General features: G+C 41.0%; 1 protein-coding gene across 7 annotated transcripts in view; it reads right to left on the bottom strand.

Annotated features, from left to right (window-relative positions):
- The window catches only part of MIA3 (MIA SH3 domain ER export factor 3), a 55,922-nt gene that overhangs the window by 22,678 nt on the left and 14,045 nt on the right, over positions 1–19,199 (bottom strand). For all 7 annotated transcript variants that reach the window (XM_075204289.1, XM_075204292.1, XM_075204291.1 and 4 more), the window contains exons 5-10: positions 17,926–18,162; positions 17,379–17,512; positions 3,760–3,891; positions 2,574–2,595; positions 610–698; positions 457–534 (exon numbers count right to left, since the gene is read on the bottom strand). In XM_075204289.1, the coding sequence (XP_075060390.1) occupies positions 457–534; positions 610–698; positions 2,574–2,595; positions 3,760–3,891; positions 17,379–17,512; positions 17,926–18,162 (692 nt within the window). The remainder of the gene's footprint in view (positions 1–456; positions 535–609; positions 699–2,573; positions 2,596–3,759; positions 3,892–17,378; positions 17,513–17,925; positions 18,163–19,199) is intronic.

The raw sequence follows: 19,199 nt of genomic DNA, 5'->3' as shown, positions 1-19,199 counted from the left end.
ATAACCACAGTACACAAAAAAAGAAAGAAAATATTCTCAGGGCCACCCTGAGACAAGACCATTTGCAACAATTGTCTAATTCAGTGTGGGCAGTATTCAGCTCAATGCCATAGTCTCAGTAATTGATCTCTTCCCTTTCAGCGACATAATTTACTCTACTCCTCATGAGAAGGGCCAAACATAATAGAGACTGGTGAAATAAGGGTAGACTTAAGCATCAGAGGATAAACAAATGGTGTCTACATGGGATGTATCTACAATTACAGAAAATTAGGTGAATATTGTGTACATAAATGCATAGAATGCCGTTCATATTGTAAATAAAACTATATAAATATCTGTTATCCATGTTATTGTATATCCCCGGTGTTGGATCATCTAGTGTGAATCTTTAGGCTTGCATTCTAGGTGCCCTTTGTTCAGCCGTACAGGGCCCATTGAGAGGTGTCCGCTTACCTTCAGAGCGTTGGCTTCCTCCAGTAGATGTGTACTCTTCTCCTGCGTTGTGCTCTCACACTCCTTCACCTCTTTTATCTGTGGGCAACAAAAAGTAAGTTAATATAGCTACCTATAGGAGCAAACGTTGGACCTTCCACGGTGACTAATTACCTTCTTCTCAAACTCTGAGATTTTCTCCAAAGCCTGGCTCTTCTCCTTCATCAGGGCGGCGATCTTCTCAGCCAGCTGCTTTTCATTCACTAGACGTAAATGATTACACACGTGAAAGATAACAGAAATTAGCTACTTATTTTCCCAATAACGAGGTCAATAGACTCCATCCAAAGGGGGAGTATTACTGCACTTGGCTTTTTCATTCTGCAAGGGACGAGGGAAGCCTACAATGCTGAAATCCTTCTCTGCTGAAGAGGAAACTCTACAAACTAACAAGTAACAGTGCAAACTGTCACCCACTAACAGGACTTAATATTTACAATATCTTAAATTATAGCAGATATTTATACTCGTGTCTGGGAATGTTTCAAGACCCTTGTTAAGTTGTTCATGACTTTCTGTCTCCTCATTCTTCATGTGTCTCCAATTGAAAGCTGGCGGGGAAAGAACAACCAGTAGACAGATCATTTGAATGATTGCAGAAGCACAGAGTGTTTCAGGAGAACAGCAACGTGTACACTTGTGTGATTATGTTAGTGAGAAGCTTCATGAGTGGGAGGGAGTGGAGTCAAGCTTGAAGCCACAGAATCGCCCAGAAGCACAGAGTAATGATGTCAAGTTACTGCCTCTGATGCAGGAATATTATGGTGTCAAACACACCTCAGTATGAAATGAAGTGTAAACATCCAACCTGTTCAGACTGGATACATATACAGTTAAGTCGAGCTTAAAAAGAGTGAACTTATTTTAACTGGAGATGTAAATCCTGACAAAATAATCTATGAATGTTATTTCCTATAAGAGTAATGTAAAGAGGAGGGGAGATATTTTCTTCTCTAGGGTCAGAGTGGATTTTTATTTTTCCAGAAAACGATTCAGAAGTTGTTCAGTACCTGCTGTTATATTTCTGTGAAAGACCGTCCCAAATTTCTAACCACATGAATTTCCATTAGTAATCAATACTTTTACTGCTCAGATCTGCAGTGCAGTGCTATCATCATCATCAACAGCTCAACATCAACAAAACAGGAGTTTGTAGCAGTGAATACACCCGCATCATTGTCACAAATACAAACACAAGCAAACTGCAAAGAGTTTTTAAAAAAGTATGTGTTTTTTTTAAAGTTTAAAGGCTATCCTTATAAAAATATTCCAACAGTGCCGCTATAAATGTATAGTAAAAGCTGATAAAACAAAATAGGTCCTAACCTAACATTTTACTTTTAGGCAGAATTACCTTCTTGTCCACTTCATGTAACAACAAGAAACAGTGAACTGTATAAGATAGGACATCACAGTGTGACCTAACAGCAAGAGATGGCACAAACACACTGTAACATTTTGTTTGTATATAGAGCTGCGGTTTTGAACATTTCACTTTGTATCCTTAAAAAAAGACCAGAAGAGAGAGAGGTTACAGCACATGTGGTAAGCGCGCAGGTGGAAGTCTTGTGGTAAAGAAGATGCAGAAGAGGAGACGGAGACAACAGCACCAAGAGTAGGAGACCGTTACTGATAAGGATTTGTGGCGTTACAGAGCACCAGATATGCAAACACACCGGAGGCCTGTGCAGAATATGGGATTCAGACCTTGATTTCACAAAATAAACAAATATACATGTTCACAACTATGCTGCCTCTACTGTGAGTGGGTAACGGGTCCACGTTAACGATAAGAGAGGGAAAGATAAATATTTGTCAGAGGGGAGAATAAAAGTGAAAGTCGCAGCATGGCGGGCGGGAGCCAGTAATTCAAATTTTGTTTAGAGGTGAAAAAACCCTTTAACACACATCTTATCGGCAGCTTAGTCACAGGAACGTGGCCTTGTCCTGGCTCTGTGCTGACTCAGCACTGATTATTTGTGGCAGTATTTCAGTATTTTAAAAAAACTGTTACAGCAACTAATACTTCAAAAAACTTATAGCGGTTAAATAAAGTGTCAAAGTACAAAAAAGTTTACCTTGATAAACTCTGCTTTTCACCTGAAAAAGAACAGGAGAGACGTGTTAGGAAACATGAGAGGAGCTATGTGTATCTCACACTGAAAGGACACAAAGGTCAGAGCATTGAGGGGCCAGCCAGGGAAAGCAGATTAGCAGATCGCTAATAATATCTTTCAGGTCAATGTACTATAGTGGACTGACTATGTTACAACTATCCCTTAGAATAAAAGAAAATGAAAGATTGTTCTTGGTTATAGAGTGTAGATCATATATTCAGCCATTTGTTTGCCATCAGCACCTCCTGGGTAAGAAAATCCCCAGCTTAACACCTTTACAGTAAAGAATCCATCCCACTGCTAGAAGTGAAACCTTCTTTCTTCTATTCGCAACTGATGACCCCTTGTCCTCTGTATGGACATTAGTACATATTAATTAGGCCACCACTAAAACACCTTTTCCCCTCAAAGTAAACAAATAATTTTCTAAAATATCTCGGAAAACAAACAACTGACTATTCCATTTCCTAATGAGGTTCCCTGTATTCCCTTTAGTTGGGGGGAATTATAACCATGGCGTAGCCCCATAACACTACGTTTAGTTACTTTAAATTTTATCCATCCCAGTTTGCCATTTTGTCTATATCTTTCTGTGCCAAGCACCGTCCTGCTCCGTGTGAGGAACCTTACATAGCCTTGTTTTATTGGTAAATATGGAAACCTTACATTAAAGACAATCTTCAATGTCCTACATGTGCTATCTTGAGAATACGACACACACCTTTCATTTCTTTTGTGAAAAAAAAAAGAAAAGAAAAATACAACAAAGGGAGTATGTGCTTTTCTTCTCTGCTCCTATCAAACACAGAGCCCGTCATGGCCGACACCGCGGTCACTAAGTATGCGGGCCTACATGGTATCTGATAAAGATGAAACTCGCCTGCGGTATTCTAACTGCGGCAGCTTCAGACAGCTATCGCAGCTGTGCACAGGATACTGGGACAGGTCGCTGGGGCGTTTTGACTTCTGCCTGGTTACTTTGCAGACGAAGGTATCTCACACAATAAACACCAAAATATAAATACTGGGTAAAAACTTAAAAAACCCTGACCCTGCTGTACAGGAGGTGTTAAGCGGAAGAGGAAATACATATCAGTAACCATGTGCGGATGCCATGAATCATTTGTGATAAATCTGATGCACTCACCGAAAGGCACGTTCTCCAGAAGAAAACCAAGACCGAGAGAAGCCCCACCAGAAAGGTGACGATGACGGCGTTCCACTGCACTCCATAGAAGTCTGGACCGGGCTGCAAGTCCTCAGGCAGCGCCAACATGAGCTAAACCATCAAGACAGTTGAAGAAGAATGTAAATTAGATTTCTTTCTGGCAGTGGAACTCAGAAGTAGTTGGCAAAAGCAACAGTGACACCCAATGTTCTTTGACACACTGACGAATTTGTATCTTCGCCCTCTGGAGCCCGGCACTCCCACACTATGTACAAGCAGATACATCCTAGTAGGATACTAAATAAGTATGATAGAGATTATATATCTATCTTCCTCCCTCTCATATCTCATCCCCTTCTGACCTCTCCATCACTGTCAACAACACCTCTATCTCCCCTGTCCCCCAACTTCGCTGCCTTGGTGTCATCCTAAACTCCTCTCTCTCCTTTGGCCCCCACATCCTCTCTCTTGCTAAATCCTGCCGCTTCCAGCTGCGTAACATCGCTCGCATCCAGCCCTTCCTCTCCCAAGATGCCACCAAATGCCTTATCCACTCTCTGATCATCTCCCGCCTGGAATACTGCAACCTTCTCCTCACTGGCCTCCCCCACTCTCATCTCGATCCCCTCCGATCTGTTCTTAACGCTGCCTTTCTCGCCGCTCCTCTTCTGTCTCCCCCTCTGCCTAGCCCTTCACTGGCTCCCATTCCCCTTCAGAATCCTCTTTAAGCTCCTCACACTCACCTACAAGGCCCTCGCCAACTCCACTGCGCCCTACATCTCCACCCTCCTCTCTATTCATGCTCCATCCCGCCCTCTCCGTTCTGCCTCTGACCGTCGCCTCTCTTCCCCACTTATAACCTGCCCCCACGCGCGTATCCAAGACTTCGCCCGCGCTGCCCCCCTCCACTGGAACAAGCTCCCTCCCTCCATCAGAACTTCCCCTAATCTGTCCAGTTTCAAACGGGCCCTAAAAACCCACCTTTTTCTTAAAGCCTTTCTGTCTCCCACTTAACTTCCTACCTTATCTTCTGCCTCCGTCCCCCTACTCTCCCTCTTTCCCCTGCGTCTCTGTCTGTCCACCCCTCCCCTTAGATTGTACGCTCCTCTGAGCAGGGCCATCTCTCCTCCTGTTTCCACCACTCCTAACTCTGCTCTCCAGCTACTCAGCCCTCCTCCTCGAGGGTCCTCCACCCCACGCCCACTCTCGCTCCCCCCTCCCCCCTGGGGGTCTCCCCGTCTTCCGCGCCCTCCTTTTTGGGCCCCGTCGTTTGCAGATCCTCCCTCCCCCTTCCCCGCCCTCTCTAGCTGTGCATTGAGCTTACTGAGTTACTGTTTACTGTACTGTCTCCCATTGTATTGTAATTTGTTTGTCCCTCTACGGCGCTGCGGACGCCTTGTGGCGCCTTATAAATAAAAATTAATAATAATAATAATAATATCTATCTCAGTAACGTGAGCAGTAGTATATCAAACAGACATCACATTGCGGCTCCTGGATGAGATAACTGCAACCTGAAAATCTAACTAACCACAAGAAAAAACAGGTGTGCAAATATCCTTCTGTTAATACAGTTGTGTAAAAGGAGAAGTAGTAAACTAATGGTTGCACTGTACATATATAATAAAATCAATATTGTCTTCATTACTTTACTTATATCAATCATAAAAATTCTATATATAATAAAATAGTAAAATAAATGCCATTAAATAAAACGTTATTAAAACATAACAGACAGCGGTATATATATTAATGCGTTTCATAAACATTTGAACAGAGAGAGGCCACAGCAATCTCAGCTAAGGTCAATGACTTATATCTCACTCAGAAATACTTCAAGTTAGAAACGTAACTAGGATCATAGGTCTCATGTTGAGAGTGTTCTGCACATTATATGGATGATGATAGAAACAATGTCTCTATTCATGGCAACAACTTATTCTTTCAGTGGCACTTTATATAGCGCTTCCCAAACTTTAAAGATGTAAATAGATGATACATATTTATATATTTTTACATGAAATAAGGATTTAGAGTGTTTCCCCACCAGATGAGTGGCCAACGGAATCTGTGCTTGTGTTCAGCAATGACTAAGGGGTAGATTTAGTAAACTTCTAAAAAGGAAAGGTGGAGGTGTTGCCCACAGCAACCAATCAAATCAGATTCTAGTTATCATTTATGTAGTGCATTCCAGAACCTGAAAGATTGCTATGAGCAAAACCACCAGTTTCCTTTTTAGAAGTTTTAGTAAATATATCCCAAACTCCTCTGAAGCCTGATCATTGTAGCACCAGCTCTATAATATAATCAGCTCATCAGACATATAGGGCTAGATTTACTAAACTGCGGGTTTGAAAAAGTGGGGATGTTGCCTATAGCAACCAATCAGATTCTAGCTTTCATTTATTTAGTACCTTCTACAAAATGACAACTAGAGTCTGATTGGTTGCTATAGGCAACATCCCCACTTTTTCAAACCCGCAGCTTAGTAAATCTGGCCCATAGAGTCCCACAAATTACATGTTTGCACCCAGCTGAATGCAGAGTACATGGCACAATAGCGTAAACATGCTGCATAACCGCTGCTGACAGCGTGGATCAGCGCTAGTCCAGCAGGAACTCTATGTGGACTCAGATTCCACATCTACAGTGCGTCGTGTCTACTTTAAATACAGAGAGATCACTCAAATGAAGTCTGTGTAACATCAGTCAGATAACGATTAGGATTGCTCTACATCTATATATAACCTGTACCACATTTTGTTATGGTTCTAAACCTTTACTGATGTTTTCGCTCTGTATGATTAGGATTCACTTATATGGCGTCAGGATACTCAGCAGCACTTTCCACTTTGCTTGTCGGAGACAAGCACGGTAATAAAACAAGACTGAGCATGAATAAGCAGATATTCTATAGGCAAATTTATATTCTATAGGACAATAGGAGTTTTATGCATTAGATTAAGTGACTGCGTATTGGTGCATTCTCACTGCAATTGCAAAAAAGTGCTTAGTAATACGAAATGACCCCTGTCACACAGCGATGGCGGTTTGGGGACCAGTAGGCTGATTTGCCTTAAAAAAAAAAAAAAAAAAAAAGAATAAATATTTTGAGTGAACGGTGTAGAGGGCTGGTAATCAGCCTAGAGGGGTTAGGGGGAGGGAAGCTGCCTACAGAGATGAGTTTTCATGGAACAATTCAAGGTTTGGAGGAAAGTTTTCTTGTACGCAGGAGGGAATGCAGCCTGGGGGAAAATTAATCAAAAAACAGTGAACGGCCTTCCCAAAATGTCTGTATTGGCAAAAGGCTTAATAGCCGTTTAGGAACACCATAGAACATAATATAACATTGCTCTAAAGTCTTCTATATAAAAAACATCTGAAAGGTGTCCGCCACCTAAATCATTCAGAAGAGCAACGATTTGGTGCTTGCTACAGCTCGTTAGGATCCAATCCTCCGAGAACACTGAGCGTTCCTGTCCTCTCACCACTCCGGACTCCCTCTAGTCAATGATACCCACATCTTCTATGACAGACTCTAGCTAACCGTGTTCTATGAAGGGTGAGACCATGTGACTTCCAAGCATCTTTATGAACCTTTTCTTCCACACACACATAAAAGCATGTGTAAGTACATTAGTGGATCTTCTTTTTAGGTTAGCCTTTAAGGTGAACCAGTCACATACATACAGTTGAAGCAAACAATTTATAGGATGAACAAACACAGCCTATCAATTAACTAGGAAGGTAGTGCCTCATACCTCAGAGAGGTCACTGGTTCGTGGGTATTGATAGGCTAAATTCCCATGAATATTGTTTTGTCCGATTTTTATGCTATGTTTAGAAAAACCACAAGTGTGTTCAGTTTTGATGATAGTGTCCCTTAACCAAAAGCCAGCAGAGCAATTCCTTAGGATACCGGCATCTTAGGTCAGATATTTAACCAGATACATATGAAACACACACACACTACATGCCTGCACTGCAGGTATTGGAAGATTGATTCTGTAACTAACGTTTCAGAATTCACAATGCTTTCATTACCCCAGTCCAGCAAGTGTCAGACCTTTCCTACTTCCAGGGGCTCAGCAGCAAGTACTGGAAAGCTGCGATCATGCACATGAAAACAAAACAATGCCAGATTAATTTATTAACTAGTAACGTTTTGGGATGTAGATGTCCTATATTTATTTAAATTTTTTCTATGAACGTATACATGCTTTTTCAGCATCTATCCCTCTTTCATTCTTCAGGCTTACTACACGCGTACTGGAAAGCCTGTAATCTGCAGGTGGAAAGCATGACCACAATGAGAGTACTGTATTTTTTATAATCCTCTACCAGCGAGGCAGACGATACAGCGTATTGTAGATAAAGGTTTGTCTTTTCCAGGTATGCCCTATTTAAAAAAATTCTTGTAGATGCAAATATATACTAACCTGGAGAAATCTGGAGACCAGCAAAGTGTATAAGGTAGGGAGGGTTCCCAGAACGCCTGTGTCTGGTCCTACACGCAGTGGTGCGGAGGAGAAAGATGTTGGGTCCTCTTGTTCCATCTCATCCATGGTAGGCTGGAGATAACAATTTTTTGTGGGCACCTGGTCAAGTGATGGTCTCCCCAGAGACCAACACAATGTGATTACAAGTTCCTTAGACAAAGGGAGCACATGACCCCAAAGCAGACACATCATAACAACAGCGTATACACAATTTACAACATTCAACCTCCTTAGACATGAAAATACACAGACATACAGACATGTATGAGATCAAATGTTAATAAAATCACTCAATTCAATGTTTGCAAATACTAAATTGTGCACTGGTTGTGGTTCTCGAATGAGTGGATCACTTTGAGAATACCAAGACTGTCAAACGTATTTGATCTTTAATATCTTTACGTATTTGACTCTTTCATCATCATAAATCTTTGGTTTCCTGGGAAGTGGCAGAGAACCACCGAACTAAAGCCAAAGCAGCACTATTACTCTCCACATCAAAAGTGACTATACACTTATCCTTTAATTAAGGAAATTTCCTATATTACTTGAAAAGGCTATTTATTTTTTGCAATTACAACATGGTCACTTACTATTTTTATTGTCAAATGACTATTCCTGGTCTCTGTGTACTATAGTATAGTAAAGAGGAGATTTTAATTCTCCACCTGCTACTGAACCTCTGTGGCTCATATTACACCGATGGGATGCCCAGCTTCTGGCACAGCTCCTGCAACTAATGACTGATGTTCTTATGTACCATCTCAAACCACTTATGTTCTGAACATGCAGCATAAATTACTGTAACCCCATTCTCTGTGTATTTCACTTCTACACACTGACCTTCATTACATACAGACATCACTGCAAACAGCACAAAATATACAATTGTACAATGGTTTCACTTTCACAGTCCAATAAAACGGTCACTCCTTCTTACATCCGTGTCACATTTATACTATGCACAACGTAACAGTTCTGCTTTCTAGACACACACTATACAAAATATATATATATATACACACACACATATACATACATACTCACACACAGTCACCTCTAAATATATATAGTAATTTCTTTAGAGAACTACCTTTATAAACTACACACATACTGTATACAATCAACTATATCTCTGTGCTCCCCCCTGCATACCATAATGTCCCCTCTCTAGTCTCCCCTGCATACCATAATGCCCCCTCTCTACAGTCTCCCCTGCATACCATAATGTCCCCTCTCTACAGTCTCCCCTGCATAGCATAATGCCCCCTCTCTACAGTCTCCCTTGCATACCATAATGTCCCCTCTCTACAGTCTCCCTTGCATACCATAATGTCCCCTCTCTACAGTCTCCCCTGCATAGCATAATGTCCCCTCTCTACAGTCTCCCCTGCATAGCATAATGTCCCCTCTCTACAGTCTCCCCTGCATAGCATAATGTCCCCTCTCTACAGTCTCCCCTGCATAGCATAATGTCCCCTCTCTACAGTCTCCCCTGCATAGCATAATGTCCCCTCTCTACAGTCTCCCCTGCATACCATAATGTCCCCTCTCTACAGTCTCCCCTGCATACCATAATGTCCCCTCTCTACAGTCTCCCCTGCATACCATAATGTCCCCTCTCTACAGTCTCCCCTGCATACCATAATGTCCCCTCTCTACAGTATCCCCTGCATACCATAATGTCCCCTCTCTACAGTCTCCCCTGCATACCATAATGTCCCCTCTCTACAGTCTCCCCTGCATACCATAATGTCCCCTCTCTAGTCTCCCCTGCATACCATAATGTCCCCTCTCTACAGTCTCCCCTGCATACCATAATGTCCCCTCTCTACAGTCTCCCCTGCATACCATAATGTCCCCTCTCTACAGTCTCCCCTGCATACCATAATGCCCCCTCTCTACAGTCTCCCCTGCATACCATAATGTCCCCTCTCTACAGTCTCCCCTGCATACCATAATGCCCCCTCTCTACAGTCTCCCCTGCATACCATAATGTCCCCTCTCTACAGTCTCCCCTGCATACCATAATGTCCCCTCTCTACAGTCTCCCCTGCATACCATAATGTCCCCTGTCTACAGTCTCCCCTGCATACCATAATGCCCCCTCTCTACAGTCTCCATAATGTAATTTCCGCTCTATATTACATAGATCCATCACTCCATAGTTACCTGTATAATGTTGCCCTCTTATCACACACACCGGACGCACGCACACACACCTCTCACCCCGCCGCTGTCTCAGCTGTTCCGAACTTCGTCTCCTGTCATAACAACACGTCACCACCAGGATGCGGTGACGTCACTGCCCGGCGACTCCCGGAAGTAGCGCGCGATAGCAGTCTGCCACCTGTCACTAACCTGTGAGCGGCCTTCCCCGCCCACCCGCACTGCATGCCGGGACATGTAGTCTCCGCCTCTGGCTACTGGTAGTATATTTATGCCTCTGTATATGTACAGATAGATACTATCTATATAAATACACACTAATATATTAACTCTGAGATATCAGCGAGGCCTATGAAAATATATTTTACTTTTTCATTTAAATGTGTCCAACAGAAGCTGTCACTGATATTATTAGATACAATGATCAGCAATCTAGACTATAAGGTGTACACAGCACACCTCAGGCCCACACCACTCATAGTCTGTCTCATGTGGCCTCATTTAGGGATCTATTTATGACAGTGCAATCAGCCATAACCTGGAGAACACAGCAGTTTCCTCTGGAGAATGGCCACTGCACAATATGCAGGGGATAGAGCAGGAGAGATTTCTCTTACATGAACCCATCATCACCATTTATTTATATAGCGCCACTAATTCCGCAGCGCTGTACAGAGAACTCACTCACATCAGTCCCTGCCCCATTGGAGCTTACAATCTAAATTCCCTAATATAGACACACACAGACTAGGGTCAATTTAATAGCAGCCAATTAACCTACTAGTATGTTTATGGAGTGTGGGAGGAAACTGGAGCACCCGGAGGAAACCCACGCAAACACGGAGAGAACATACAAACTCCACACAGATAAGGCCATGGTCGGGAATTGAACTCATGACCCCAGCGCTGTGAGGCAGAAGTGCTAACCACTGAGCCACCCTATTTATTTAAGGTGACTGTGTTGTTAGTAATTTACTAAGTAGCAAAAAGCATTGCTTCTCAGGATAACGTTATTGTACCTGTCTCTATGGGGTCCAATGAAGACGGAATGGCTTCGCATTATCCCTGCTTGATTGAACTTTAGTCACGGTTCAGATTTGTCATTCACCAGTAGTGTTAGGATGCTGGTGACATAAAACACTTTGTATAGCCAGGGTTTCATGTCCCCCTGCGATGCATATTGATGACACCGCACTTCTTTAATAAATGGACCCCTAGAGTTAGGTGTAAATCCAGCTTAAAGGTGCAACTACATTACAGCAAAACCATATTGCACCACAGATGGACTAGTTTAATATGACGTAGAGTTGGAAGGGGATGTGTCCTAGCTCAACTCTAAATCACAGTGTAGAATAAAGCTGTTGAGTATTTGTGTGCTACATAAGAAAATAGCATTTCCGTCCCTGCAATATTGTTTGTGCAGATGCGTATTTACACCCTTTCTCTGGTCCTAACTAACTGTTGCCCTTTATGTGTAACATAATCGTATCAGTGAGGTGTCATATTCGTACTGATCACTTTTTAAATTTACAGACTGCTGGCATGTCTACACACTGCGGAGGTAGCCATTCTTGGGCTAAACCACTGAGAATTTAGCCTATCCATTCACTAGGAATGCCCCAGAGCTGTGACTTGTTCCCTGTGAACCGGATAAGCTGCAGTCTTCTGAATATTGGCAAATTAACTGTTGATTTTGCAATTGTAAAGTCTATGTAGAAAGCAGGAGCAGAATTTGATCCAATGGTACAATGGCTCAGGGTGGCGGGTACGTAGGAATAGGCTAACCCCATCAGTCATACTTTTCAATGTTTGGATACAAAAGAGTCATAACCAGCAATATACTGTGATGCTATACTCCAAAATGAATACTCCAGCATACAACAGTATAAGCTAAACACTGCCAAGAAAACACCTCAGGACAAGCAGGATTCAGAAACCATTGTTGTATATATTGCTTCTTAACGTTGAACCCCAATAAAAACCTTTGCAGAAATTTTAGCTCAAAGTGCACTTGACAGTAGCATGATTTTTCACAGGGCCAAAAAGTTATCAATATTAAGTCTACACTGCTTTTATGCAGCAGTGTTTTTGTATTTAAAAACAAAAAATACAAAACAGTGTTCTGTCATTCAGCTATTACAACAGAATATAAAACATTTTCTGACACAGTTGCAGATACCAATGACGTACCACAGTAACATAAAAATATATCCTTTAAAACCTAAGCTTACTTCTCTCATTCCTGAGAGAAAATATACAACTGATTTGAGCAAACAACCTATGAATCTGCTGGAAATAGGGACAATTCTATTGGCTATCATATCATTGAAACTGATAGGTTGCTGGATTAATGAAGAACTGATTTTATATATATATATATATATATATATATATATATATATATATATATATATATATATATATATATATATATTTATACAGCTGTTGGAAGTGTTTTGGTGTAAACAAGGGTTTAGTAAAATTGTATTTACCATGTGTTACCCCTATTGACATTTACAGGATTTATCAAGCCTTTCGTAAATGAAAACAAGGAGGTGTTACCCATAGCAACCAATCAGATTCTAGCTATCACTTAGCTAGTATATACTATTAAATGATAATTAGAATCTGATTGGTTGCTATGGGCAACACCTCCATTTTTCCTTTTTAGAAGGTTTGATAAATCTAACCCTTAGACTCATTTACGAGCCACCATTAATGCAGATCCATACTGCCTCTTTATGTGAGTAAGTGCACATAATTGTCACCAAAATGCATTACAAGGTACACATCTATTTCACAGGGTTTTGAACTACCTCCGTAAAAACGGGGATAGGTATACATATATGGGCCAACCTAATCTGTATTTGGTGATGGAGTGTAAATAGTGTACAACCTAATAGGACTTTAGGACTATCCCCTTTATTAATTTAAACTGGTTTCTAAAACAAATGCATACAGAAATGCGATTTTTTTCAAAAATGCAATTAGATGGTGCAAAATGCATCCCAATAAAATGACAGGGATGAAGTTAGGTTACCTAAACCTTTGATCACACAGAATCAAATCCTTCTGCCGAGAGGATTGCTGAGGGCACTGCCTTAAATGCTCCGTGTCCACCCCCCCCACCAGCTCATTTAAATAATCCCATTTTATGCATTCCAAATCAAAATTACGCACCACCCGCAAATCCATGATTTTCCTCATATAACGGTGCATTTGCACAAAACTAGGGGCTAGATTTACTAAACGGCGGGTCTGAAACTGGAGATGTTGCCTATAGCAACCAATTAGATTCTAGGATTCATTTTGTAGAATGCTGTAAATATACCCCTAGGTGTACACTGTCTTAAAAGGTCATTTTTGCAGTCTATTATGCTTTGCACAGTGGTGAATGAGCCTTACTGACTGTTGTACAGCCTGTGCTAACAATGGAAACACTATTAAGAATATTTAACCAATCATATGAAAAAAAAAATGCAATTAATAGGATAGAAGTATAAAAGAGATATTCATCACATAATCCCATACAGTACTAGATATGCATAAACAATTATAAACCCGAGTTATTCAACCAGTACAATTTGGACTCCATATCCAAAACCAAACTGAGGATTACTTGTTCATATATACTTTCCTGTACACTTCAATGAATAATTTAATGTTATTTAAATAAAACATTGTTGCCAGGAGTTCTGGTAAAACTGGTGGGACAGCTCTGGCTTAATATAACCATGACATCTCTATATCCCTGATGAAGGACATTAAAACCTACAGCGCATTGGCTGCACACAAACGGAACACATCAGGGGGTAAATGTATCAAGCGGAGAGTTTTTTGGCGGGTTTGAAAAGTGGAGATGTTGCCTATAGCAACCAATCAGATTCTAGCTGTCATTTTGTAGAATGTACTAAATAAATGATAAGTAGAATCTGATTGGTTGCTATAGGCAACATCTCCACTTTTCAAACCCGCAGTTTAGTAAATATACCCCCAGATTTCTAACAATGTACAACTAAATATGTAAAAATGATTTCCTCCTTCGTTAATATGGAGCGCTGTTGAATCAGTTGGAAAAAAATCTGTAAATAACAAGTATGCTATAAAAGTTTTATTGTGACGCTAACCAAACAGCGCCCATTTTTACTCATTAACATAAACTGGCGGAAGTGTTGGGAATAAAACGGACATAACTTTATAGAGTACGGAGCACAGGAAAGGACAATGCTGAAGCACAGTGGCGTAGTGGTTAGCACTTCTGACTTACAGCACTGGGGTCACGAGTTCAATTCCCGATCATGGCCTTATCTGTGTGGAGTTTGTATGTTCTCCCCGTGTTTGCGTGGGTTTCTTCCCACACTCCAAAAACATACTGGTAGGTTAATTGGCTGCTAACAAATTGACCTGTGTCTGTGTGTGTGTTAGGGACTTAAGATGTAAGCTCCTATGGGCAGGGACAGATGTGAATGAGTTCTCTGTACAGCGCTGCAGAATTAGTGGCGCTATATAAATAAATGATGATGAGAAGATGAGGCAAAATTACCACTCCTCCTTCGTTTATAGAATACCCCCTTATAGTGTTAAGTATAAATAAAATTAATAAATAAAAAACATGTTAGAAGTATGTACATTTCCTAGAGAATTTATAAGCTGCTTTCTCGTGAATACTGTCCTACGAGATGTTGAGGATTTTAAACACCCTGTAGAATCAGCTATAGACTTCTATTCTGGAAGTAAAACAAGTGCACTACCACAGAACTGTGACCAATGTCTGTTTTAAACCTCTAAAACGGAGTTCTATCATCATCTCTAACATAATGCACATGCAAACTCCAACTCACATAGAATTGTCGTTATTTTTAAGACCAGTACTGAGCAATAATATAACAATATTACATGGTAGTAAACATAAGCTTTTCTAGACTACAAAGCATTCCGGTATTCCTCACTACACTCACACATTAAACATGTAGGTTGTACAAAGATGCTGGCTCTCACTAGTATGTTAACAAACAAATACTACAATTCCCACAGACAACACTAGGTGGCAGAATACACCAAACCATGCTTAGTCACATGACACGTTCTTACCGCCAGCTGTGCAAATCAATGTCATTTTCATTTAACATCAATTAAAATAAATGTAAACCTTCTCTTTCCCTGTGGAAATCCTAATCATTCAAACAATTTAACTCATGGCTGTTGAGAGTGGACAAATAATCAACCTGGGTATCCAAATGTGAGCACAGCGTCATCTTTAGTCTGGTGGTTTTATTGGCTAGACACAGCAGATATCCTTGGTCTAGCACCTGGCTTATACAAGATCCTTGGTCTGGCACCTGGCTTATACATGTTTTTATATGTAGTACAGTGATGTAGATATTAAGAGATAAATATGTCAGCTGGTGGGAGGCTGCGTCCCACCCTCTGATTATTTGTGTAATTATTTAGCTTAATTACCACTTTCTCCTTCACAATTACTGTGGCTATAATGCTTCCATACAATCACAGAATAATCAAGTCACACCTATGTCCTCTTTATAATACACAAGGGACACATAATTAAATATATAAACTATTCTAAATAATAGCCTTATACATGTTAACTAGTGATGTCATCATATATAAGAAACCAGAACGCGATCACTTTGCTGCCCAGTACCACTCTTCTGTATAATAAAAAACATTCCGCCTATCTGGTCACATGACTCCATGCTAGCTTGTAGGCAGAATGTATTGTATTGTATGTACATGGTCTGTAATCACTGTATATCAGCCTGGACTCTCCTGATGCACTGCACTGTGAAATATCCTTAACACTATTATAAATAAAGCATTTTGATAATATATTACAAGTATGTATTGGGACAGCCAGGTACTAGGCAGCCCCCTTCCCCACATACGCAGAGCAAAACGTTATGCAGCGTTGTCCCGTTTACAATAGTACTATATCTCAGGACTGTACCTAGTTTACTATATAAATTTTACTGTATATTGTTTACTTGCAAGGTTCAGTCTGCAACTAAACGCTTGTCACTGTGATGCTGTTATTCATAAAGCATATAATATTCCAATACAAAGGATGAAGAAAAACACAATGGTAATTATGTGGTCTGGTTAGGTGAAAATCACCTATATGTTTCCCAAAATGAAACAAAACTAATGTCAGCAATGTATTGTAATGGTGGCCAACCACGTTGTGATCATTTGCATGGGTGGGCCAAAATTTGGCCCCTTAACTTATTGCTTGGTCATGTCTCCACTGCATCTTTTATTGAGTAAATTATATCTTTATATCGTACATGGCTGGCATGATATAGCTCTATGCTTTTCAGCAATGTAGTTATATCATCGGCCAACCTTGTTTATTTACGTATCCCTGGGATACGACACAGCGCTGCTGTTCTCTCTGCTGTGGGTACAATTGTATCCAGAGGGCAGCTATGTGTCGTATCCAAGGGCAGTGAGAAGAAACAGCTCTGCCTAATGATATAAATAGTTAAGAAGTATCTATATATAAAGAAAAGCAATAGACTTAGCAAAAGTTGCTGGAGGGTATGTAGAAGCTAAACAAATAAAGTAATCTGAAGGAGCAATACCCCTTTAGATGTTGGATCAGATTTTGATCATTCCGTCATTAATTGAAGGATGAACACAACTAAATTGGCCAACAGAGATTTGCACGCATTTCGCCAGGTGAAAATCTAGATTAAACTAGTAGTACACAACGGCTCCACATGTTTGTGAACTACAAGTACCAGGGTGCTGTCACCCCAAAACCTGAACTCTGAAGAAAGCTGGACTGGACATTGGGTACAAAGATAGATCACCCTCTATTTCACCACACCTGATAATCTGCACTGAAATGAAACAAAGACACTTTCCACTAATACAACCGCAATAAGACTTATGGAGCCAGGTCACACTTACCTGTCTTGCAACAGGAGTGAACGTTTTCTCGGCTGCAAGAAGAGCACTTCCTACCGAGGACAGGATCTGTTCTACCGACGTGTGTTGGAACTCGGCCGTCTCTGACCCGTCTTCTTCTTCTCCCGCAGCAGCGGCTGTAAGGAACAGACACAACGCGTTTTACACATCTGGTGTAAAGCATCATCAGTCTGAGATGACAACACTGGAGACTATGTTACAGGTAGCACGAAACAGAAAAGCCAACTGCAGACAGCGAATCAGCAAACGTCATTTGAAATAAACAGACGACTTATCAGATAGGAGACTCTAATCTCAGCAATTATCTGCTTTAAAACATTTAACTGGAAATTTAGAATTGGGGCTGAATCTACCAGTAATTGGAAAAAAACATCATGTATTATAGTTTCCTATGAAACGCTGGTGAGAACGTCTTGTTATAAAACAGTGTATATTTTTGTTAGCTAGAAGATGGCTCACTTGTCTACAATGGCCCAGGAGTTACGCTACAAATCCAGACCCCACTTAAATGGCACACAATGTGTCTCACCTGTACCAGGTTCCTCCTCATCCTTGGGTATTGCTTCATCTGCACCTTGTGTTGTTGATTCCAGAGGGTCATCGGTGGAAAAGACCAGCTCTGGTTCAACCTCTGGCGACTCAGGTGGTAGCTCTACAACCTCCTCCACTTGTGGCTCAAGTACGGTGAGATCTTCTTCTTCCTTCCTGTTCTGTTCAGAATCTGGTTTATCCATCTCTGAATTCACTTCATCGTTAAATGGCTTTTCTATAGGAAGAATAAAAACAGTCAACGCTCACAAACTCTACCACTAAAGCTAAATAAACAGAAATGGTGCAGAACTACCAGTACTCAGTTAGAATAATTAACGGCATCAACTGGAATTGATTTTATAGTTAATTTTTCTATGCATCAACTATGGCAATAGATCGTGTGTCTATTATACCATGTACACAATTCATTATCCACGTCATGCACTTAAACGGTCTGTGCAACATGAGACAACTATGATTCTGTAGCTGGTTATCTCTACGTACACAGCGTTTTTAACGAGTTTTTGGTTACTGTCAGCGAGTGACAGTCTATACATTCTACAGCTGAAATGGTTCTCATCCCTTAAAAAAACAACATAAACATTTGTATATGAGTTGTGTACACTTACTTATTACTTTACATATTTTTAAGCATTATTAGATTCACCAACACAGTAAATTTGGAGGTTTGTCTTTAAGAAAATTGTCATTTTTAATTCATTCCCTACATTGGCTGACCCTCAATACTTGCCACCTGAGACAGCTACCTGAGGTTGGCTCATAGCAAACACTGCCCTGAGACTGAGCACCTTAAGTTATTCATTATTCATTTCTTGCAGAAGTAGTATAATTTCAGCTTATTAGCCAATCAGATCATCGAAATGTTAGCAGCTCACGGTGTATCCAATTGTGTCATTACATTAGTGAGGACAGGGCTGTATGTGACAGGGACAGTGATATTATGTGAGGAGGAGAATGGAGGCAGCAGGAAGCCACAGGCTGAGAGTTATATAGTGGGAGGAGCAGGGTCCCCCCAGCAGCACATAGTATATCAGGAGATGATGAGTGATGCGTTAATGAGGACAGGGCTGCATGTGACAGGGGCAGTGACATGATGTGAGGAGGGGAATGGAGGCAGCAGGAAGCCACAGGCTGAGAGTTATATAGCGGAAGGAGCAGGGTCCCCCCAGCAGCACATAGTATATCAGGAGATGATGAGTGATGCGTTAATGAGGACAGGGCTGCATGTGACAGGGGCAGTGACATGATGTG

The sequence above is a fragment of the Mixophyes fleayi genome, chromosome 3 (assembly GCF_038048845.1).
Source record: "Mixophyes fleayi isolate aMixFle1 chromosome 3, aMixFle1.hap1, whole genome shotgun sequence".
NCBI classification, from domain to species: Eukaryota; Metazoa; Chordata; class Amphibia; order Anura; family Limnodynastidae; genus Mixophyes; species Mixophyes fleayi.
This window is presented reverse-complemented; position numbering and strand designations above follow the sequence as displayed.